General features: G+C 41.5%; 1 protein-coding gene across 1 annotated transcript in view; it reads right to left on the bottom strand.

The window, feature by feature from the left end:
- LOC121962973 (prospero homeobox protein 1-like) overlaps nucleotides 1–15214 on the bottom strand; it is a 52819-nt gene extending 37605 nt beyond the window's left edge. The window contains exons 1-4 of the mRNA XM_042513327.2: nucleotides 14779–15214; nucleotides 10793–11202; nucleotides 9974–10600; nucleotides 8430–9647 (exon numbers count right to left, since the gene is read on the bottom strand). Of these exons, the coding sequence (XP_042369261.1) occupies nucleotides 8430–9647; nucleotides 9974–10600; nucleotides 10793–11140 (2193 nt within the window). The 5' untranslated portion in view covers nucleotides 11141–11202; nucleotides 14779–15214. The remainder of the gene's footprint in view (nucleotides 1–8429; nucleotides 9648–9973; nucleotides 10601–10792; nucleotides 11203–14778) is intronic.
- Between the last annotated feature and the right edge of the window lie 9497 nt (nucleotides 15215–24711).

Here is a 24711-nt window from a genome sequence, read left to right on the forward strand (position 1 = left end):
AGGAACCAGGAAACAGGAGGAACAAAACAGAGGGAAGTTTTATCAGGACTTGTCAGTAAATCATCGTAAAATTCTGTTTACTCTTAGTGCTCATTATTAACAGCTTCATTCCTAACACTGATTTAAGTAATATTTTGGAGTGAGATTGCATTGTGTTTGCTGCACGACAGCAATAATCAGAATTGTGATACACTGCCTCTTGTTGTTAGTAGAAATCAGACAACATCCATTTGACATGAGACATTACTCCTCGTTCCACTTGTTGGCAAAATACCAGAGGAGTGCCAGTAGCAAGACAGGCGTTTTCTTTGAGTGAATTCATATATAGTATCAAGTGACAAAAACAAAAAGCTAATCTGAGAGTATGAATAAGCAGGTATGCAACGTGGACAGAGGACTAGAGAAAACTGCTCACTTCCAATTTTTATTCATTAATTATCTTTAAAGAAACCAGTAGCTACTGAAAATGTGAGAGTGGCAGTGTGCTGAGAAGATTTCTGTAACCACATAGTGATTATTGTGATGGCCTATTAGGACCTTTAGGTTAAAAATGGATGTGAGATAATATTTGAAAAAAGATTCATTTCCAAGATTAAATTATTATATTTACAAGAAACTGTATGATTAAGACATCCTGTTGTAGTTCAAAAATAGTTTCAGAATGAAAGTTGTGCTAAAGTCCAGGATGTGAAACAAAAAGGCCTTAAAGTCGACCACAATCTCCTGCCATAAAGTCCTGCTTGACCAATTCACTCACCACGCCTTTCTCTCATTGACTTTGTCACTCTTTGCACTGTGTCACCTGGCTTTCTGGCAGTTAATCTCAAATAATCTCTTTGTTTATCTCTCATATTTCTGACTTCATAATCTTGGAGAATATTTTAGTTATTTTTCTGGTAAATTTATGACTGTTTCATGATTTTTTACTTAGAATATTATCCCCTCCCCAGGGTCTGTTATATTCATTTTAGATACAATGGCATTAACGCGATGTTAACGTTCAGTGCCAGAGACGGAGGGTTACAGCGAGGAGTGACCACTGCAGTAACAGTGGAGGGTGGAGGGTGACAACAATGCTGTCAAAACCACAGATGAGTCAGAGATATAATAAGAGAGACCCAGCTCTCTGGCAGTGATGCCATTTTACACCCGAAGCAAAAGCAAACACGAGCACCGGCTGGCTTTGGATCAAATCCCACATTCACTCCTGCATCTCACCGCCTCTGCTGCCCCGGTGTCTATCCCACTGTCTCAACAAGGAAGATAATAATTGTGGAGGCCCTGGTTGCAGGGGCATGGAGTGTGTGTGTGTGTGTGTGTGTGTGTGTGTGTGTGTGTGTGTGTGTGTGTGTGTGTGTGTGTGTGTGTGTGTGTGTGTGTGTGTGTGATGGTGTGTGTGTGACAACAGCTGTGCCCCACCACGCTGCCATTTCCCCACCACATTAACAGCCCTATAATCTATCAGAGAAGATGAGGCAATCAATGGAACCCCCTGCAAGGTCAATTAGCACACAGACAAACACACACTTGTACACACACACACACACACACACACACACACACACACACACACACACACACACACACACACACACACACACACACACACACACAGAAACCCCAGGGGCCCTATATGGCTGGAAAGAGGTACAGGGAGAGAGGGAGAGAGTGGCATCAGTGATCGGAAAAAGAGGAAAAGAACGGTAATGAACAAAGTGTAGAGAGGGAGCAGCATCAGGACAGGATGCAGAGGAGGAAATTTTAGTTTGGCATTTTTCACACCATAATTGTTTTATGTTTAAACTGATTATCTACACAGAAACAGGATTTTTAAGAAAGTGTAACTTTCTATTAACTGGTGGAACTGGGCGTGGTCTGCATGTTTCTGGTTGTGACGTTAGTTTGTTTACTGTATTTTTACTGTGGTCCTAAAATACAAGGCATTACGACTTAATTTGTCTAAAAGTGAGACCTTAATTTATGTTAACAATTGTTTCTCATTGTTAAGGCATGAGAAATAGGATTTCATGAATCTCTTTTTTTTCTGACATTACATAGCAAAATCTCAAAATAATTTATAGCGTCTTTTCTTTCTTATATAATTTGCTTAATACATTAATGTCATGCAAGTCAGGATAGTGGCACCAATAACAGTAATAGTTGTTTGTGGCCAGGATTCTCAGAGCAGAGCATCCAATAGCTAGCTAGCTGTCACTGGATGACGTGGGGAAGCGCAAATTTATAAAAAATTATATTTATTCAACCATGATTTTGTGGCATGGCTGAAACTGCGACATGGCAATGCATTTAAGACTTCTTACTGTGTTTTTATGCAGAAAGTTTTGCAAACATTACATGATTGGAATCAAGGCAGTGGGGTTCAAAACAGAAAACAAAACCCGCCAACAAACGTTACATATCTTTGTTCTTTACTACTCTTTTCTCTGCCTCAAGACAAAAATATCATGTTTTGTGTTATATTTAACATTTGGCCCAAATTGTCTCTAAATGTAAGTAATTGATGTTGATGCAGTTTTTTTTTCTTAAAATTTGGTTATTGTTAAATCATTCTAAAAGTTCTCTCGGGTCAAAAACTCCGGAAAAGTATTAAATCTAAGGCCCGGTGTCCATCAAAGCATTTTTGTTTGTTTGTTTTTGTGAAAATGTCAGGCGGACATCAGCGAACACCCAGCTAGGAGCACTTGAGAGCGCTTTGGAGGAACAATAATTTTTCAGTGGAGACGCTTTGGTTGCGTCTGGTTTCTATGATACGGTATATCCACAGAAGTAAAGGTGGAGGTAGAGGACTTCAGTGGATGAAGGAAAGGCTGAAACATGTTCACGTTCATTGTTGTTGTTTAGCACTTGTAAACGTAAGATGTGATGATCTGTCTTCGCGGTATTGGCCCATCCTAAACTGTGATTGTACAGCTGGATAAAAAGTGACAGTAATCAGCGCAGCATTTAACCAAAAGTTAAACGTTTTTCAACTCTTTGCATTTAGAAAAAAAACACCAAACGTGCAGCGCTCAGTACAGAAAGGACGCTGAGCACCTTGTCACGCTGTGTTTGTAATGTAATGTAAATATGTAGTGCTATAATAGCAAAGAATTTCAAAAAATTCGCTGGCCTCAGGGACTCTGTAAAAAGTTACCAGGACCCTAAATGATTGCAACAGAAAAACTAATCTGACTACATGTCACAAGTGAGCTGGATATCACAACACTTTGCCTCAATAACTGACGCGAGAGGTGAGCCGCATCCATCATTCATTTAGCAGCAGATACGTCGGGTCAGCGGACAAAAACACCATCACCTCGTTCACATTCATACCAACCTGTCACTGTGTGTGTGCGTGTGTCCGGGACACCCTGTTTTGTTTTCAACATACAACACAAACAAATACACACTAAACCACACAAGCATGACTCAGAGTTACCAGTTTGAATCTATATCATGATTTAAAAAAAAAAATGGCATTGTGTGTGTGTGTGTGTGTGCGTGTGTGTGTGTGCGTGTGATCGTAGCTAAAGTGAGTCAGTGAGTAAACAACTGATTTTCTAAGACTTCTCTTCCTTCTCCTTTCCTGTTCGTGCGTGTGTTGTGTTCATCCTGATGCACATCTGTGAATGTGTCTGTGAGTGTTTTGTGCAGGGCTCACTGTATCAGCTGTAACTTGACCTTGCTGCCAGGTGTGTGTGTGTGTGTGTGTGTGCGCGTGTGTGAATGGGGGGTGGATACGGAGGGGGAGAGAGAGGGAGGGGGGATAAATTCATAAATGAATGGGGGACATCTGCTCAGCTCTGTACAAAGGATTAAAGATACACAGACCTGAGAGTGTGTGTGTGTGTGTGACTGTTTGTGTGTGTGAGTGCCGCTCAGGTGAACTATGATCGAAGCAAAACACCTCAACCTAACTGCCTTCAAGGCTTTCTTGAAGCTTTAAATCCACCGACAATGCCGTCACCTTTTTATCCCCACCATGCAAATCAAACAAGAATGTGCATCTTAAAGTAGACACAGAGAAAGAGACCAAACAAGAATAAAGACAGAGTGAGAATGAAGAGAAGTTCAAACAGAAATTGCATAAATTTCTTTTTTTTTAAGGTTCCCTTTAGATTTAGGGAGGACAAGTTGCAGGACAGGAAAAGTTTATGCAAAATGTTCAAAAATAGCATTAAGTTTGGTATATTCTTCAGAGAAAAAGCTATACTTAAGACATACTGGGATCCCACAGTCACGGAAAACCAGAAAAAGTCATGTAACTTCACAATCTCATTTTCTTTCTAATTAGTAATGGATAACCTTTGGCATAATGTAACATATGGGCAAATTTATTTTCTATAGCTGACGACACAACGTAGTTCTAATGTGCATTGATATGTGGCAAGGTTTTGTTTATCGCCACATACATTTCTTAATTTTCTTCCCACATTCCCTCTCTCCCTTCATGTATGCCAGCTAGCTGAAATTATGTCTGAGTAGAGTTTGAATCTGATATGTTTGAAAAAAGCCAGGCAAGTTTGACAAAACAGAAAATTATTTTAGGTCCTTGAACAGTCATGGAAAAGTTTTGAAATTTGGTCATTTGAAAATGTGTGATAACCCTGGACAGGATTGTTGCAGAGAAAGCTTTCGTGTTTGGATTATACAGTTTAACGATCAATGTGTCACTAAAGAAATTGGTGAATGTATGAGTCTGTGTGTCTGAATAGGTTGGCTGTGTTTTAGCATATTTGCGCCATAAACTTATCTGAGGTTTGCTGTAAAATGAAATTCTAATTGTGCACCATGACATAAATAATTTCAGTAAGCTTCCATATCATTTAAAATATAATTTGCTCATTGAATGATGTGTCAGTTACCTGAACTGGAGACACAAACAAATGCACTTACAATAAGAATTAGTCAGGGGTGCAACTTGATCATCTTTTTAATTAATTAAGGCATAATTTAGTCCAGTGGTCTTTTTCAGGCCACTGGAACAGGGACCTCCTATGGCATATGTTGTTTTAAACTGAGTTGGACTAAAGATAGTTCTCTGAGTAGTTTAGAATCTCTGTCATTTGCTCTTGCTTGTGGCTGTTAAGTCAGCATTAGCAGTTGCAGCATGGGGTGCATTAGTCTTGCCTCCTGCCCTGCTGCTTTGCTGGTGGTTTCTCAGATGGAGAATGTGAGTCTCAAGAACGAAAAAGTTACAAAATGGTCCATTGTGTCTCACAAGAATGTCCGCCCACTTGACACACTGGTAATAATACATGTAATGTGGAGAAAAAGGTGACGCACAGTGATGTGTGTTAACTGGTTCGCTTGATTGCACTAGGATTCATGGGTAACAGTTAGCCCATCATTAACATTGTGTACTATTGATGATATAGGTTTTATAAATAGGCCAACTTGTCTTCACTAATAATATTTTGGATTCACGCCAATGTGTATTTTCAGAATCATTTTACTTTTTGAAGATTTGGTCCATGAAAAGTAATAAAATAGCAAAATAAAAGCTTGTCACAATCTCCCGGAGCCCAAGTTGACCACTTCAGATGAATAGTTTTTTTCAATCCAAAAGCCAAAGACAGTAAAATCAAAATGATGGAAATCATTTAAGTAACACAAATAATTAGAAAATTGATTGATTAGAAATTGACTGAATTTACAGTGGGAAAAAAACGACATTTCTTATAAAAGTGAGTTAACTGATGCTTAAGGATTGCTGTTATTAATTTTTAAATACAATTTTTAAAAAACCAACCAAACAATTTTAGATTTTTTGCCTACAAAATAAAAAGGCTTAAGGGTGGTCGATATCTTTGAAATACTAATGTCTAATTTCAAAGACGTTTTTTTCTTCCAAATGAATGGGAAGCATTTTGGTATGAAACGGCTCAGCAGGATCAAGAGACGTGTCAAATATTTCTGTTTTTAATTAAAGCAACATCTAAATTGGCTTTGAAGACGACACTGTGATCACATCCTCATCACAGCTGCAAGGAGTTCCTATTTGTCAGGTTCAAAGTCTTATTTTTCTTTTCACTTTGTTCTTCAAGCGTGCACGTGTAACGTGTGTTTGTGTGTGTGTGTGTGTGTGTGTGTGTGTGTGTGTGTGTGTGTGTGTGTGTGCGTGTGCGTGTGCGTGTGTGCGTGCGTGCGTGTGCATGTGCCAGTGTTAAGCCAGAGTGTGTGCGTGCGTAAGCTGGAAGAGCCCTCTCCATATGAAAGGTTAGGCACGAAAAGATAAACAGCTACCTGCAAACACCTGTCCACATGCACACGCCATAAAAGGGAGTGTGTGTTTGTATGTGCACGTGTGTATGTGTGTGTGTGCACTGTGGAAGGTTGCAAAACACACACAGCTGCCGAGCAACAGCGAGCGAAGGCCAACAAATGAAAGCAAGGAGGAGAAATCAACTACGTCAGGGAGGGAGAGACCCAGCTAAAATCTGTAAAGAGGAAACCAGTGTGGACATTTTAGATATTCTCTCTGTGTACCCACACACACACACATTTAGAAAGCCTCCATCAATAACGCCAAGCATTCACCTGTCCCTCTCCCCGCGCTCTTTGAAATATGATTAGCTTTGAGCTCCTATGAACAAGGTCTTACCCCACACCCACACACACACGCGCGCACGTAAACACATAAAAATATGATTTGCTTTGAGCGTTTATGTACAAAGTCTTTGTGATGAAAGAGAACCTAACAGCACAAGAGTGTCTCAGACAGTGTGTGTGTTTGTGTGTGTTGAAGGGGGAGCTCACTAGCCTTTCTCAGCACCTTTAAACACCACAACCTGCTGCAAAGACTTAAAAGAGCTTGAGAGAGCAGCGTGCGACCTGTTTAATCTTCCCCCTCTTGCAAGACCCAGCGCGGCCCGTTTCATCTTCCCCACTCAGCGAGGAAACAAGAGGGTTAGACCAGGAACCAATTAATGTAGATTAATGGATATTAAAGACTTTCTTTGAGTGCTGCCGCCGATGCCTCGGAGATTTCTCAGTGTGTTTGACTGCGTTGAAAATGTGACTCTTGTAGAAAATCATTGGCAATTTAAAGTCTATGCAAGTGCACAAATTAAAAATCAAAGGATGTTTTTATATTCATTAACAATAGTTTTCTGATACTTTATAGTGTTTAACATGGTGAGCCTAATACGTTCTGATACCTTTTGTCCCAATTTCATACTTTATGCTTCTTCTATATAGTATGTAGAGCCGGATTTAAATAGCAAAGTCAAATGACCCAACATGAGGAAGGAAATATCATGCTTCGATGTATTAAAAAATGGGGAGGGTGTCATTAAAAAGAAAGTGAAAATCCGTCATGATTTACTGTATATTTTAGGTTATGTGATCCTGCATCAATTAGCTGCATTGTTTACTAATGTTAAGTATGCTTTCTCGCAAGTAATATCAATAAAATTACTGTAATTTAAGCCTTAGAGGAAATGATGCATATACAGATGTCAGTCAGACTACCAATTTAACTGAACAAATGTGAAAATTTAAACACCTTTATGTAGGTATGCACCAGTTTATCAGTGATACATCGGTATTGGCCAATACAAATCAATGTTAAATTTTGCAGCTAGTTAATATTAGCTGCAGAGGCATTGAGTTAAACTGTGATATGTTAAGGCTCCATTTAGTAAAAAAGAGTATTTGGTAACATTAAATTGTCATGTTATCAAGACGTGTTCAAAAATAATCTTGTAGTTTTGGGTGAAACAAACTTGAATAATTAGTGTATATTACAACTATTTTCATTTCATTTCCTATTTTTTGTTTTATTTATATTTATTGATTTCTATTTTTTTTACCTTTTCTTTTTTGCTAATTTTCAGGTCATTTTCTTATAACTTTTTTTTCTTAACAAATTTCTTGCTAATTTGGAGTAATTTTGAAGTTGCTTAATGCTTTCCCCCTGTGTTTTTGAAAGAAATTAAGTCAGGGAGGAAAGATTCAGTGCTTTTTTTTTTATAATTAAGATCATTTTAATTTCTCTGGCATATAAGTGGAAAAAAATAGCAACAAAAACAAAATAAAATAAATATTGGTATCAGTGTTATTATAAACATTGGTATTTGTTCAGCCCAGAATTGTTTAACTGGTGCATCCCTACTTTAAGTGTGTTAATGTACTTGGACGTTCTCTCTTTTGTCCACCTGTGAGCTGCATCCATTTCCTCAGCGCTCTGCAATGTGAGACAATAGTGTCCATCAACAGCGCTCAAACATTTTGGTGAGCATAATAACAGCTTTGACTCTGCTGAATCTCATCATTTCAAATGTACTAAATATAGAGTTTAAGCAGCTTTATTCTAATCTAACTCCGAGCCCCGGACCAAATGTAAGACTAAAACTTCATATGCACTTGCAAATGCAAGCAAACACACACACTCGCACACAAACACACTGGCACATTGATAAGGATACGGTGCTGCCTGAGTAGGGCGATATGTCAGCCATGTCTTGGAGGTCCCCACATTCAGACTTGATGAGGGACAGGGACAGACCCTCGGGCCCGTGTTGGCCTGGCGAGCTCTGCCTGTGGTGGTGGTGGTGATGACTGAGATGGCCCCCTCCGAGGGACGTCATTTTGGTTCTGAGGCTGACAGTGTCCCGGTTCATGTCCATGGAGTCGGGGGAGGACCGATGATGGTCCTTAGGCCCTGGAGGGTAGCCGGCTCCACCTCCGTGTGAAAGCGGGCTCTGGAAGGGGTAACCCATGAGGGGAAGAGGGAACGGGTGCCGAAAAGATGGAGGGCTAAACCCGAGCGAGGCCGTGAGGGGAGAGGGGTGGAGGGAGGGATGGTGTGGAGGAGGAGGAAGAGAGGGGTGAGTGTTCTCTCCACCACCTCCTCCGCTGCTCTTGCGCACCACCAGCGGCAGCGCCTCTGTTTGGTCGTTGGGCGTCGGCACACCGCTCAGTCTGCCACTCAAACCACCGAATGAATCCAGTGGGCTTGGAACGATGACATCACCGAAGCAGTGCAGCCTTTGGTTGGAGGAGTGGTAGTTAGGGGTCGGACTGCCATCGCCATTCATACTGAGGGCCAGGGCGCCACCGCCAAAGCGTGAGTCCGGGGTAAGGGAGGGGAGAGAGCCGAAAGGTGGAGGACAGGAAGAGGACGAGTTTGAGGAAGAGGAGGGTGCAGCTGGTGTGCTGCTGTGGCAGCCATGATGGTGATTGACGGCCTGCTTGGGCGAGGAGAAACCTTTAACGACGGTGTCGACGACCTGCGACACGGCGCAGTTCAACTCCTGCTTCAGTGTCTCTGCTAACTGCCGTCCTCCTCCTGCTGCTCCTCCTCTCCTCTTCATCACCCTCTCTACATTTCTCTCCTCCTCCTCCCTGCCATCAACATCCTCCTCTATCTCTCCGTCTATCAGGGCCTGTTCTCGGAGGAGGGCTCGGGCCCGGTCCAGAAACAAACCCGGGTCCAGCTCAGAGAGGTCGTCATTGCTGTGCCGTCCTCGGTCTCTGTGCCTCTCCTCCAGGCCGTCAGAGCGGATACTGTCCTCTGACAAGTTGCCGTCCTCCTCTCTTTCTGCACCTCGGTCGGCCTCTCCACCCTCGGCGTTGTCTTCCTCTTCTTCTGTCTCAGAGTCGTAGATCTGGTAGAACTTCTCCTGGAGCTGGCGCAGCTGTTTCTGAAAAGACGACAGGGAATATTACAGAAGATGTCTTCTGAACCTAAAGGTCGCCCGTTACCGTAAATATACTAAAAAAGAAATGAAAGCAGTGTGGTGTGTGACCCACTCGGCGGACAGAGATGGTTTTATAAAGTCGACTCTGTTTGTTTGTTACACCAGTTTGCATGTGCATCTGTGCTACCAAAACACCGCTATCAATGACTTTTTGTCTGTCGAGGTGCATCATCAACCCCTAATTTGATTTAAAAAAGCAAATATAAGAGGATCTGGTGTTTGTGGTGCATTTCAGCTGCAAATTTCCACCCGAAAGGTCTAATACCAACCTGCATGTCTTCCAGTTGCAGTTTGAGCTGCCGTCTCTCTTCCTGTCTCTGCTCCTGCCTGGAACACACCAGCTGGGTGAAGCTGTGCTGCTGCTGTGGCAGCCGCTGCTTCCTCTTATTCTCCCTGTAAACCTCGCCGACACTGACCACGCCGCCACGCGAACCCGGTGAGCTCAGGAGGGACGAAGGGCCGTCGCTCCGGCTGTGGTTGTGGCTGCTGGTGTTGTGGCTGCTGCCGTCTCTTCGGTGGTCATTGCTGCCGTTGCTGTTGTTGCTGCAGTTCTCGTTTTCTTGGTTGCTTTCTTGATTGTGATCGCCGTTGGGCCGGACCAGCGGCGAGTGACTCATGCCGCGGATGATGTTTTCCACGCGGGCGCGTTTGGCGCGAAGGTGCTCGTCTGACAGACGGTCCAAGTCGAAAGTGGAGAGAGAGAGGGGCTGGGAGGGAGCGTGAGAGTTGAGGCTTGAAGGAGGCGGTGGTCGACCAAAGGAGGAGGAGGAAGATGGAGGAGGAAGTGGAGGCCCAGGAGAGAGGCAGTCAGATGGGCTGTCCCTGTCGCGGGAGGAGTTGCTGCAGGCGTCCTCGGCGTGGATCTCTGAGCCTCCACTGGACAGAGCACCACTCCCCTGTGATGGAGGACACAAAGACTGAATTAATCAACAATTAAACAAATGATGTCATGGATCATCGATTGACGATTAAAGACTGTTAAGCGTCTCATTTGGTCAATTAGAAAGATAAAATTTAGATGGAATTGAAATCAGTTAGTGATTTACTGAATTTCATTGCTACGTGTGTGTGTGTGTGTGTGTGTATACCTGGAAGCCAGAGTCACTCCCTCCGTTCTTCCCCATGTTATTCTTGAGCAGCTGCGAGATGATGGTAGCACCAGGGAAAGGCATTATGGAGTCTTCATATGAGTTGGCCCTCTTCAGCAACTTCCTCAAAACATTCGACTTCTCTCCATCGCTGTTGGCTCCGTGGCCGTGGCCGACCAAAGAGCAGTCTCCGTCTTGATCGGGGCCGTGTGATTGGTTCATGCTATCGAGCAGGGTTTCCCTGGCGCGGCTGAATAACGCACTGGCCACAGTCCTCTTCACCCCAATGTCGACACGTCGGCGCTTGGTCTGTCTGGTTAGGAGGGCGGTGCTGTCATGATCAGGCATCACGCAGGGGAGCTAAACGGACATGACCAGGGGTCCTCACAGACGCACACAGGACAAGTTACCTGATCAACAACAAACACAAAAACACAAATTGTTGTTTTTATAAACTTTTAATATCACCTGCAAAGTGAAATTAAAGTTGCATTCAAGTTTTTATTCCCCAAATTCGGTTTAATTTAGCAAAATTAGCATCTGATGATGATTTTTCCTTCAGAGAGAAGCACAATCATTGGAATTTGAAGTAATATTTAATGACTTTTAAATCTGGACCTGGTCTGTACAAAAAGAATACATAGGTTGAATTCTGAGATATACCAGCACAAAACTTAAAAATGTAATTTAATTTTCCATTGGCTTCGTCTTTTATGTTTTTTTAAAAAGTGTCAGATTTATTTTATAGAATAATTTCTCTACAGTTTCAAGACATTATTTCCACATTGACATAAATTGACAAAAATCACAACCTGTGAACCATTACAAAAACAGAAGCAAACAGGGCAGCCATTTATGTCAGTCACTAAATTCAAAAATTACTCATAGTGCATTTCTAGACCAAAGGCCAAGGGAACCACTGTGCAAAAACCCACACTGTTTAAAATAGTTCAAGGAGATATTCCCACAGAGAAGTAACACCTGCCTGTGATAAGCAAAATCATTTCCCATTTCCTCCTCGTCCCCTGAGGGCTAACCTTGATTTGTGCATCTTGTGAGGAGCTGTGAACAATCGACACTCTTTCTTATTGTCAGAGGGTTTTCAATCCAATCTCAAGACAAAATATGTCCATTTTTTTCATTTTTTTTTTTTGTTTGTGTTTTGTACTTTTTAACATGACTCAAAAGAAATTATTATTATCTCCTTTAATTTGATATATTTTACAAAAACTGCCACTTGGGTTTTAACAAGTTCTTCACATACTGCACATTCAAAGCTGGGTTTCTCTTTCTGTAAAAAGTGAATCTATTGTATGGCAGGTGTAGAGAAGGATGCCTTTAGTGACGGGAAAAGCACTGCAAAAAGGTTAAGTTTCTCTACTAATGCTCTGGAAGCACCTGAAACAATAGGTATGGGAGATGTTGAAGAACTGACTTCATCCTTATCCAAAATTATCACCTGTAAGTGGGTTAATTTGACCGATAAACTTCCAAAAAAAATGCAGAATAATCTCCAGAAAGTGCAGAATATTCTAGTTTAAACAATGAAATGAAAGTCTCAGGCCAAAGTTGAATTCAGTACACAGGCGATTTAACCCATTTTAATCTTGCTTTTGTCATTAATTTAGGGATCGAATCTACAGTGCGACAGCAAAAATAAATACAAAAAAATCATCAAAATATGCCTCAGCCATTTTAAAACAGATAATAATGGAAGTCGATTTCTGCACACACATGCACACAGGCAGCGTTTTCCATGTTACGTGTTTGCATCTGCTTTGCAAGTGCTTTTAGGGTCATGTCTAGGAAAATGTTACACAAATTAGAGCAGCTTCCTACAACAGTTTGGTAGGGATGTTTGTGCTCACAGGAGTTAAGCAGACTTCATTCAGGCGTTAAAATACATTAAAACGCGAACACACACACAGACTGAATCAGGGACACAAATGAGATGCTTTTAAAAAAAGCCCACAAAGCAGTCAGTGTTGTTCCTGCAGGGCCATTACCAAATGAAATAGTTTCCAAGCAGGGGAGACGGGTTAGTTTGAATGTGATTCCGAGTTGTAGACGAGAGGCGTTCAGAGAAAAAAACACTCAGCCCCTCAGCACAGTGCCCGGCAGTGACCCAGATACACACACTCGCACATGCAGAACATGCATATCTGTGTGTGTGATTGGTTCCTCGGCATTAGTCTGGGCAGAGGTCTGGCGCGTGCGCGCACACACACACACACACACACACACACACACACACACACACACACAAACAGGAAAGGGGAGGTAGAGAGAGAGCGAGACAAACAGTTTAGATTAGGGGGTCCAAAGAGCTCAAAATGTGGTTATTTTGAAATTTGGGACAGAGGTCAAATTGAAGGGGCATCGGTGTAAAAACAGCATGTTTCCTGCATCACTAAAAAAAAATCTTCAGCGCCTTTTTCTGTGGATATATTGTTATATCTTAGAAAATCATAGTTTGACTCAGAAATGTTCTTGTAACACCATGCAGCAATACAAGGTTCACAGACCTTTAGCAGTAATGCAGCACTTTCAGAACACTGAAAGAAGATGTGAGAGTGTGTGTCTGTGCATGTGTGTGTGTGGGTGTGTGTGTGTGTGGGGGGTGTTTCTCTGTCAAAACAGAAACTTTAGTTTGAATCTGAATTTAAAGAGCATGAATAACTTGCTCTGTGTGGAGAACTGAAATGGGAAGTGGCTGATGAGTAACTGTAAATGGCTTATTTCCATTTAAAAGGGATGCAAGCTGTGGTGGCTCATGGCTAAATCAATTTGTCTTTGTTGAAAAGATGATGTGGAGGCTGAAGTAACTGAAGTCACTTTCAATATGTTGTCACTTAAAGACTATAAATGTCTTCACCTTCTATAAAGACTTTTACCTTTAAATGACAAAAAAAATGGGAAAAAAAAGGTTTTAGAAATCTAACTTTTTGGAGGTCATTATTTGAGCGTCTTCTACATCTATTAGAGGGATATATTGATAGGGAATAACGTGGATATCATTGGTAGTGTAAGTGTGAAGTGGATGATTAGTTCTTGTTGTATGTGACTGTGCGCTGAACGGAGAGCACCGCTGTCCCCTCTGACGGAAAATACAAGCTGTTCGTTTTACGCACGGCAAAGAGAGATGTTTGTCATAGTCCAAACAACAATTAGTCCGCGATAATGACACGACAGCGGCAGATCTGCTGCACCAGGACGCTGACACACGCTTCCATCTTAACATGCCAGTTATTCTGTTATCATAACGCCTGTAAAGTTTTATTAAAGTAGCAAGGAGCTTGATTCAAGCTCCACTTGTTTCTAAAGCAGTTTGCTCTTGTTTTAGCGGTACTGAAGTGAGATTAGGTCTCTGGAAACAAGGCTGAATGTTAAATTACGGATCAACAAAGTTAAAGTTGAATTCTTCATTTTTCTTTGAATTGGGAGCAGGAGAATTTTGTGATTCATCCTCATTTGCTTTAATTCCACATTCATAATATAAAAACTAGGGTTTTAAAACTAATGTCGACATTAAATGCCTTGATCATAAGCTCATAAAAGCCCCGAAATTCAAAAGCAGGTGCGTAAATCCGAGCGAATTGAGCTCCGCAGTACCTACAAACTGACAAAGTAAAGCACGGCAGCAGCCAAAACCTCATTTTGATATGAAAACAAACTTCAATGAGGTAAATTAGTTCATGCAGTCCCGGCAACAATCAAACGCAGTCCGAGAGGAACGCGCGTAAAGTCGGTATGAGCACAAACACTTTCGGAAAATCGTCCAAAATTCAACTAAACCTTCCGGATCCGTGCTGTGCGCCGAGGATGGATATCTACGAACTAACTGTGGAAGTTTAGCGAACACGATGCCGTCCGACAAATCACACTCACACACACACACATACACACACACACACACACACACATGCAATACATAAGCCCACGAGTGACAATAATAACGGTGATAAATAAAACGTTTTTGGACTTACTTCTCCTTCGAGCGTTTCTCCAAGTCGGTCCGTCGAAGAAAGGGCGAACACAAGAGACAGATCCGTACTCGTCGTTGAGATCAATGCCGTAATTTACTACGGCAAAGTGGAGACGTATGCAGAGCGTGCGCGCGCGCGGGCGTGAGTGTGTGTGCGGGAGGGAGCGCGCGAGAGGGAGACTCATAGAGAAAGTGTGAGAGAGTGAGCGAGACACAGAGAAAAAGGGAGAGAGAGAGAGAGAGAGCTCGTGTGCGCCGCTCTCCTCCCGGGATGGGAAGTGTTTAGTATCGAGCGCACCCGGTCCGTCCGGCACTCTCGGCTCGTCGCGAATTCCGTTTTCTCCCTCTGACCGACGGCAAGACTCTCAGTAAGAAACAAGAAGAGACGCACATGAAGGATACGCGAAGACGCTGCGTCACCGGCCCCGGAGTGAGGTAACGACTCCACCTGACCAATAAGGAAGAGGAGCCGGGGACGGTGGATTTTATTTATAAGGAGCCCCCCGAAAACAGCGCGCAGCCAGAGCGAAGAGGGAGAGGGAGGAGAGAGGAGCAGCGGAGGGTAAACTGACAGTCAGGTTCGCCAACCTTTCTCATTAGCGGAGAAGATGCAAAAAAGAAAAAAATATATAGAATACATTTATAGTCTAACTTAAAGCGGACTTCAATGACATCACTTTCTGTTTGTACGCATAATTTCTTTCTTTTTTTAATGATGAACAAAATTCTCAGACTGTAATACAAAAACACCACAGTAAGACAGATCAGTAAATTAATCAAGTGTACTTACTTTCCGACTTGTATCTTTTAATAAAAATACTTTAAATTATGATTAAAAATCAACTTTCAGCGATTGATTTCAATGTGTGTGTCACTGCTCTATTTATGTACAGGTGCACAACATGCACTCAAATCTATGATAATTAAGTTTTTCTTCAATAAACACGGATTTTATCTGTTTCTTTTCATTCCTCTTCACTGCAGCGTGACTCAGAAACTATAAATGCGGATACCTTCGTGCCTTTTTGCAGCTGTAATTACATGCGCGTATTTGGAAACAAATGTGTGCCACTGTGCGGAGCTCCCTGTCAATTAAAGAAAGTTGCCCGAAATGCAGAAAAAAATATCACGATTTTTGTGATAGGAAAAGATACCTCTTCCTCTGGTATCAGAGCTCAGGCCCGTGCACCTGATCGGGAGTCAGTGTTTTGCTCAAGGACACTTCGGCAGAACGGGGGAAGAATCTCTCCACCAACCCAGACCGCTGCGAATAAAACATAATCACAATATGTAAACAGTATTTATACGTTTCAGCAAATTTTAAAAGGCATCACATTGAGGCCTTTTTAAGCTGCCCAAGATCCTGATCCTAATTTATTGTATAAAAAAAATCAGCTTTCCTTGTCACAGTTTCTATGAAACACTCTGGACTTTTAATTACACTTTACCCAAATTAAATCAAATTGTAAAGATTTGGAACTGTGTGTTGGTCGTATTGTTATGATGAGTTATTAACACGCACGTTCCTTCAGTATCAAGGCTCACTGATTACTCTGATTCACCGCTTTCTGATATGAGTGCGCAGGTAGAAAAAAAGACCGAATTATTTCATGATGCAGGACGCATCGTGTGTTAATCCACAGGAGCACAACGGATGAGTAAAATAAAAATAACACTAAAAGGAAAAAGGTATAAAGCGGAAAGCATTGTCGGTGGAGTTTATTTAAAAAAAGTCTAAAACAGGGGAAATATATTCTTTGTGTCAAATTCGGTGCCTCAAATTTTATTTACATGTATTAAACTGTTTCTTAGGTGAGTTGCTTCTCAAGAATAGCAGGAACTGTGTAAGAAAGGTGGAACTATTAATGTAAACAATTTTTGTATGATTTTTAAAAAGCGAAATTAGATTAGGAGTCTCTCTGGATTCGATAAATATGTAGATTTCCGCAGTGTGTATGTGTGTGTGCTGTGTGCAGAGGTATGTCAGTACGCCTTGAGCCTGTGTGGGCCACCTCGTGCACAAAACACTCGTTTCCTGCTCTAAATAAAGCGCATTCAAAGTTATTGCGATGAAACAATTTTCTTGAAGCACCGTGTTCCTCCTGATTCAAACGAGGTCATTCACAGTGGAAACAAAATTTCTCCAGTATTATTCACTCTGAAATATCAGCGGACCCTCTCCAACAAATGAGCAGAGCTGCGCTCGGCAGAGCCACTTATCCAGCGTCTCTCCTCTTTAAATTACGCACGGGACATTTACACGAAGTTATACAATTATTTAACGTCCTCTTGAGCTGTGCCGTGCGGTTTAATTTGTAGAAAAGATAAATATTAAAACAAAGCAATGAAGATACATATTTTTCCCCTCAGGAGACAGATGTGTGTTCCGTGCTACACAGGTTGTCCTTGCATGCAGAGGCCCAGTTTTTCTAATGATCTCTTGCCAATTATTTGGCACAGATAACTTCACCACAACGCACAAAGTTTTTTTTTTCTCCACTTAACGACACGCTGTAAAAAAGCTGTGACCTATTTGAGCGACGACGCCCTGGGTGATGCCGTTTTGTAGTTTGTGAACTTTGAAATAAATGTGGATATTTCATCTTTGTGTGTCTGCGTGCAGCCGCGCATCTGTAACGGAGCGCGCAGCTGGAGGAGGAGAAAATGCGCACGTTTGGAGAAGACAGAAGTCCAACTTCTAAATGAGTTTAGTTCCAGAGAGTATGGAAAAATATGTATTTGGGGGGGAAAAAATCCTGGCTGTGAGGCCAAAGTAGGAGGAGGCGGTGTGTGTGTTGTATGGATGTGGAGAATCGTCTTATCTAAAGAGGAGGGGACAATTTCGCTCATGAGACAGTTTTGCTGCTGAAAATGAAATAGACAATTTAGGGAAAAAGCCAAACAGAGAGTGGGGGCAGGTGCTAAATTTAAAACATCAGAAAAAAGAACAACTTTTGCTGCTAACAGCAGGATGAGAAATAATCTCAAGAGAATCCTAATAGGTGTCATAATTATTGGCTATAGAGGAATGTATTTAAGTCCTATTTGTGCAGCTTTTTTTTTTTACAATCAAGCAGAAAATACATGTATAATGTTTAACTTTTTGACCTCTCCTGTGTTTGCTTACCTGATGTGGCAATGACCCCCACTCCTGTTTGTGTGTGTGAGAGTGTAATGAATGAGAGTCATACCCATACACACACTCACACACACACAGACACACACTGAGCCTGTGTGATTGCATTGAAGTGAGAAAGAGAAAGTGTAGGATTGTTGGTGTGTGGCCGTCGGTCATGGCCACTCACCCTGAACTGTCCCTCCAGTTTACTCAGTGCAGCCGAACACCAACATCCCAGAGTGACCTCACAACCCAAATACCAACACTGAGGTTTTTAATCAACCGCCCGCTGCTAATATCATAGGATTAAACCAAAGCGACCATCCAAACAAACGGCACAAACACACCTCACGTTTAGCTGACACTCTCATCCACAGTGACAGTTTTCCCACAAGTGAAAAGGATGAAAATAACACTGGAGGTAGCTTTAACACTGAAAGCATTATTCTCAAATACTTTTGAATGTGACATTTTTCAAGGAGTCAATTTTTAATGATGCAAAATGTTACTGTACACTTGACTCAGGGCTGTCCTTGTAATGTAAGTCTTTGAGTTCTTTATGCATCATTGTTTCAACACTTTTACAGGTTGTGTGAAAACAATAGAAAGTCAGGCAGTTTAAATGTGCGCCACATAGCATTTTAACATGATGAGTGACTGAATCAGACCTTTGAGATAGGTATTGCACACAAGACAAAGTCGTTCTGTTGCATTTTCTGTCATTCACCACAGGTTCATTTTTATCTAGGAAGTCTTAAACCATTTTATTCCACTTCCACTTTTCTGTTTCAACTGTAGACTGAAGAAGACACGCACATAGTATCAGTGACGTGAGCTCTGTATATCTTAAGGACTGTTTGGCATGAAGGGTTAGGCTTAATTTGGCTCTGTATGTCAGTGGCATCTGTATCAGTTAGTAAAGCAAGTGTCAGTTTGTCTATTTCTGTGTATATGCATCAAGAGCACATACATAGTCAAATTCTATGTATGTGTACACACTTTATCGGTGGTCATTAAAGCTGACTGTTATTCTGAAAATCTTAATATTTGCAAATGGGGATGAAGCCTGGGTGAAGCTGAGGTTGGAGGAGTGAGTTGCGACTCCAAATTAGTCTGTACTGACTGAAAAAAAAGACTGAATAAGAAGGATATGGAAAAAAATAAGTAACCCCTGTAGCATTTTCACTGGCCTCCATGCTGCTTTCATCTGTTTACTAACCTGTTTTTTGGCCTGCCCATGACATCCAATGCGACACACCAGTGAAAACACACACACACATACATGCTCACATGCATACTCATCTGCTGCAGAGCTGTGTACACGGCTCTGGTCTACTGGCGATGGGAATATATAATGGCTTTTTTAAGTGTGTGTTCCTGTGTTTAAAAAACCAGAGTACAAGCACTAATTTTGGTGGGAAATTAGTATTAAAGTCTGCAGTTGTTGAAAAAGTCTGTAATAAAACACTATAAACAAATATTTTGTATATGCAAACATTCTATTGCATATCGGCCACCATCCAGTTGAGTGTACCCAAAACTTCTGACAGGCCGAGCGCATCCCAGGAGGCTAAACAGAGCAAACCTAAAGAGCATCTGAGTAGAGATCGTCCCGTTATTTCAAGTGCTGTCTGCTGTAACGCTCCAGAATCACAGCTCTAGTTATGTTGTGCATGTGTACCCAGTTTGGGTCAAACACCATGTCCCAGCCTTAATTAAATAGCATTTAGAAAAAAATGGATTATGATATTTAACATCACACTCAAGAAAACTTTTCGACTGGACTTTTTTTTTGTTAGAGGCAGCATCCAGGAGCCATTAGTGATGCTCCATCTTGAGGGACTTGCGTCGTAGCTTCAGGTAATGCTACTAAAAACAGTATATTCTTCCTAACAATGGCTCAATGTCATGAAAAGTTCACTTTGCTAAAAGGTTGGCCTGTCACATAAGGACTTCTTCCATGTGGACGAACATGTGCTCACACACTGAGATGTGCGTTTTCTCTCTGCGAATCATCATCATGCTGAAAAAGGAGACAAAAAGGGAATAATGAAAATAGAAAGGCAGAGAGAGGGAATAATGACAGGCCTGCCACTGATGGAGGTCTGGAGGTAAAGACAGATGGATGCAGAGGTTTCTCTTTCTGTCTTTTCTCCATCTGTCCCCCACCTCTGTTTTCTCTTCGTCTCTTTTTCTCCCCCTTTCTCCTCTTTCTCTTTTTCGTCTACTCTCTCTCCATCAAGATGCCATTATTCAGGACATTAGCGAAGAAGAGCTAAAAGCTCTCACTGTCGAGGAGGGTCCCAGGGTCCTTTCTGAGAGCTGTGACGCAAACACACACACACACACACGCACACACACACACACACACACACACACACACACACACACACACACACACACACTTTGACTACAGAAGTACCGTATAGTACAGGTGAAGAGGTAAGAGGTGGTAAAAAGGTCTTATTGCAGACATTACCAGGTATCCAGGCTCTGTTCCTCTCCTCTGTGGCCGAAAACATGGACATTAGCTGACACAAAGAAAAATGAACAGTGCTCAATAAAGCACATTGGATGCACATTTTGACACGCGTCATCTTCCCTCTCCGCTTGCTTTTCTCAGCTTTCCTCTCTTCCAACACTCTCATAATGCCTTGGATAATGTGTAAAAAGACGCTGAAAATTGCTGCATATTGTGTGAACAAATTAGGTGAGGGCACTGATGTGTGTGTGTGCTCTGGATAATGTGACAACTGGGAGCACTTCTGTGAAATTATCTGCTGTATTTAATCGTGCTTCATTTGATCAAGTCTAGTCTATATTAAAAAAATATATTATTGTTATTATTTATATTTAAAGAATATCTTAGTTGCGGATAACATCAGTTTGAGCCTCACCTGAATACCGGCACTGTGTCTTCATCTTATGCAGGAAAACTCACGTGTGAATTTGTTGGAATATTGTCCATGTACTCCAGAAATAGGGATAAACTAACAATTATTTCATTATCCTCTCAATTAAACAATTAATTGTTTGGGCAATAACATGCCAGAAGATATTTATAAAAAAAGAACAGTCTTTCCCAAAGCTCAACATGAAGCCTTCAAAACAACGCAAAGTTATCCAGTTCACTGTGACAGAGGATAGAAACCAGAAAATATTCACATCTAAGAATCTTGAACCAGAGAATTTAGACTTTTTTGCTTTAAAAAAAATCTGAAACCAAGTTATTGTTTATCAAATTAGTTGCAGATTAATAAAATAGTAATCAATCTATCAATTCATCATTGCAGCTCTTGCTCAGAAAGTAAGGCTAAAGCTCCATTAATTGTGCTGAACTGTTCAGACCAAATCTCACAAACTTTAGCAAGGAAATGTTAAAAATCAGAAGCTGTATCACTCAGTGTTGTTTAAAGGATGATGTGACTCTTCAACTATATAAACTTCTGCGTTCTCTTCAAACTGTTGGTCCATCCTAGCTTATTTTCTCACTTTCCTCGACAATGGTAGTAAGCCGTGCAGATGCTTTAATCTGCCTGTGTTTTAACATATTTATCTTTGAGGTCTCTGCCTGCCCCCCGAAACAATGACTGGATTTTAGAATATTCAACAGGACAGACTGTTAAGACTTGTTTCTCTTGTAGAAAGCAGTTGCATTGGAAACTGTTGACAGTGATGGCTAGATACTGCTATAAGTAAGACTTAAACTAGACATTGCACATTTGAAGTAAAGCTTGGTGTCAACAGTAATCATTTCTCTTCCACTGTTGCTAATGTGATGGTTAGTCTTTGTGGCATTTGACCTGCCACTTCGCCACTGTGATTTGGCGACTGGGTAAAATAGTGACATTAACACCTGCAGCGTTTTATCCAAAGTTTAATTTTTTTTAAAAATCTCTCAGTTTAGAAAAAAAAACACCAGACATGCAGCGCTCGAAGCCGAAAAGACACTCAGCGATCGCAATGTAGTTGACTACAACTCAAGATTTCACAATTACACGGTCTGTTTGTTTATGCAGAAGGTGGGTTTAGTGGATCATTTGCAACAATATTTTCTACAAAGTACACTATGAAACTGTTTTGCATGTGAAATTACATTTTGGGATTTCAGCATCTGATTCTTTAGTCCAGTCAGGTGCGGGCAGTGACACTTTGTAGAATAAAACAGGGTACATATAATAACTATGATACTTACAGTAGTGTTTGTACTCTTCATTCTGTCAGTTGAAGTTAAAGGAGATGTAGCAGTGAGGGTAACAGTAGTTAGTAAAGATCAGCTGCATTAGCGAAAGTAGAAGATTTAGTGGAACAGATTTTAGTTTTAGTGCAAGTGATAGCTTCAGTTTGTGTTTGATTGAATGATTTGATTTGGGTTTCAGAAATAATTGCATCAGCACTTCAGCATCTGATAAGTTATCTTTGTATCAGAAAAAAGCTTGCCGCCATTGCAACAATGCAGCCAGGCCGATGCTGTCCCGACTGTGCTTCAGTAAACCTGCTGCACAGTAAGTCAGAGGCCTGCGAAAGTTCATTTCTGCCATTAATTTCCAAACTTGGCTCTTTAACTTTTCCTAATTATTCCATTTCCTGAGCTCAGGGACTTGGAGGATTTTCATAATTCATCACCCTCCTTTTCCCTTTTCTTTTTTCGCCTCCCATCACAATTACTGTAGTACAAAACCATCAAAATTATTCATCTGTTCCCTTTTTTCAATTTACCATTCTTTCTTTCAGTTCCTGTAATTCATGTGTGTTTTTCTTTCTTTTTATCAGTCCTATGGAGCTCCACACTGCTCATGTATTTATTCATGCTTTTCTGCCTCTGATGGGCGACATGGACGGAGCTGAATAGAGGCGGTGTGTATGTGCTTACGAGTGTGTGTGTGCGCGCGTAGCTCCGCTGTAGACCTCCGCCATTGTGCTGATTCTAAGAGAAGGTCTTAATCTAGCCACTGCCATTACTGCTGCTGAGACCTCCAGCCTCCACCTCCCCTCTTGCCCTGATGTTGTGCCCAGCCACGGAGGCCCTTTAGTGGGCTGACTGGCAAGCCAGATCAGGGTCTTGGGTCTGGGGCTTGGCCTGGATCCCTGGTCCTCATCCTCCACCACCAACGCCCCCTGCAACCCCACAATGAAGCCTCCGTCCTGGCCTGACTTGGCCCCTGAAGCCGCCTTCCTGGCTCAGGGCCTGGATGGATGGAGAGGGGGGAAGAAAGCCTGTAGCTGGATGTGCAGTGGAGTGAGGAGAGGTGGAGAGGCTAACAATGCTATCAGAGGGCTGGCGTCCGTCTCTCAAACGCACACACACAAACATGTACGGCCGTGTTTGTCTTTATTTATCACAGCTCTTCACACATAGATGACAACAAAGAAAGAAAGGGAGTGAGCAGAATGGAGAGGGTCAGAAACAGAAAGGGAAAGAGGAGAAAAGAGAGAAAAGTGGCAAAGAAAAAGAGAAACGGAGCTGAAGGGCTGCTTTTAAAACGAAAAACAAACGGTAAAGACAGAAGAGAGTGAGCGGGTTGGGAGAGTTTTAAAGACGTATAATGAGAGATTATCAGTGTAGAAAAGAAGATGCAACCGAGGTGGAGAGTTGAGGAGAAATAGAGGGACACAATGTGAATAAAAGAGGGAAAAAGGCAGCAGTGTTTTCCACCCGTCTGTTGGCCGAAGCCTCTGTGACATTGTCAGGCCTTCTGGATCCCCATGGAAACAAAAATCAACATGTTTGCTTGAAATGCTTTCATTAACGCCTTGTAGCTGAGCCAAAAAAAAAATCCCAACAAGGGACGAGGAGATGGCGAATAAAAATCCCAACACAAATAATGCAAACAAACAAAGGATAAAAAAGAGCAAAAACAAACTTTTTTCACTCTTTTTTTTTTAAACATCGACTCATTGACCCGTGTCATTTTGTACACAATGTGATAGGCAGACATTGTGGGGCGGACTTTTTTGAGTAGCCATCACTTTGGGGATCAAACTCTGCTCAGTGTAATAATGTTGCCATATTTGCATGGGGTATTATAATGATAGCCTTTGGCACATTAGAATAAGCTTTGGACAGCTTAAACAAACGGTTTGTTGACTTGCTTTATTTAATAAAAATTGCAAAATAGATCAAAATAAATTAACTTTGAGTGTATTTACATTTGATGCACATAAGCAACTTTTAGCAATCTAGTTAAACGTAAAAAAAAATTAAAAGACAATCAGTCATTTTAGGTAATAATATCATAAAAACAATATGGTGATGGTCTGAAAACTGCTTCCCCCATCATAGACTGCAAACAAGCAAGGAGAAAGTAGGACATCTGTGTGTGTGTGTGTGTGTGTGTGTGTGTGTGTGTGTGTGTGTGTGTGTGTGTGTGTGTGCGTGCGTGCGTGCGCACACAGCTCTGGCATAACGACAATCAATTAAAGCTTCCTCTTCTTCTCTCCTTTAATTGAAATTGAATTACAGACTTTTGCCTCCCGCCCCTTCAACTGAGCACGTAAAGAAGCGCCCGGGGCTGATCTACCGCCGAGCCGCTCTCCCATTTAACCAAAGAAAGAGTTTAAGGTAAAAACATGGCAAGTAATAAGGCTGTTGGGGTATTAAACACACAGATGAACACACACGTGAGGGAAAGTAACGGCTTAATTAAATAGCAAAGCTCAGTGTAGCTGAAGTAAACATGTCTAGAAGGAATGTTTTCAAGATCTAATAATTGCAAACATCAGCACTACAGTATTTTGAATTTCAACATTTTATTTTACAGCAAAAAGAAAAAAAAATCTATATGCAATGTTTCAGTGCAGTGTTGTCCATACTTT

This window comes from Plectropomus leopardus, chromosome 24 (genome assembly GCF_026936395.1).
Source record: "Plectropomus leopardus strain MGB_pleo_1.0 chromosome 24, ASM2693639v1, whole genome shotgun sequence".
Classification (NCBI taxonomy): Eukaryota; Metazoa; Chordata; class Actinopteri; order Perciformes; family Serranidae; genus Plectropomus; species Plectropomus leopardus.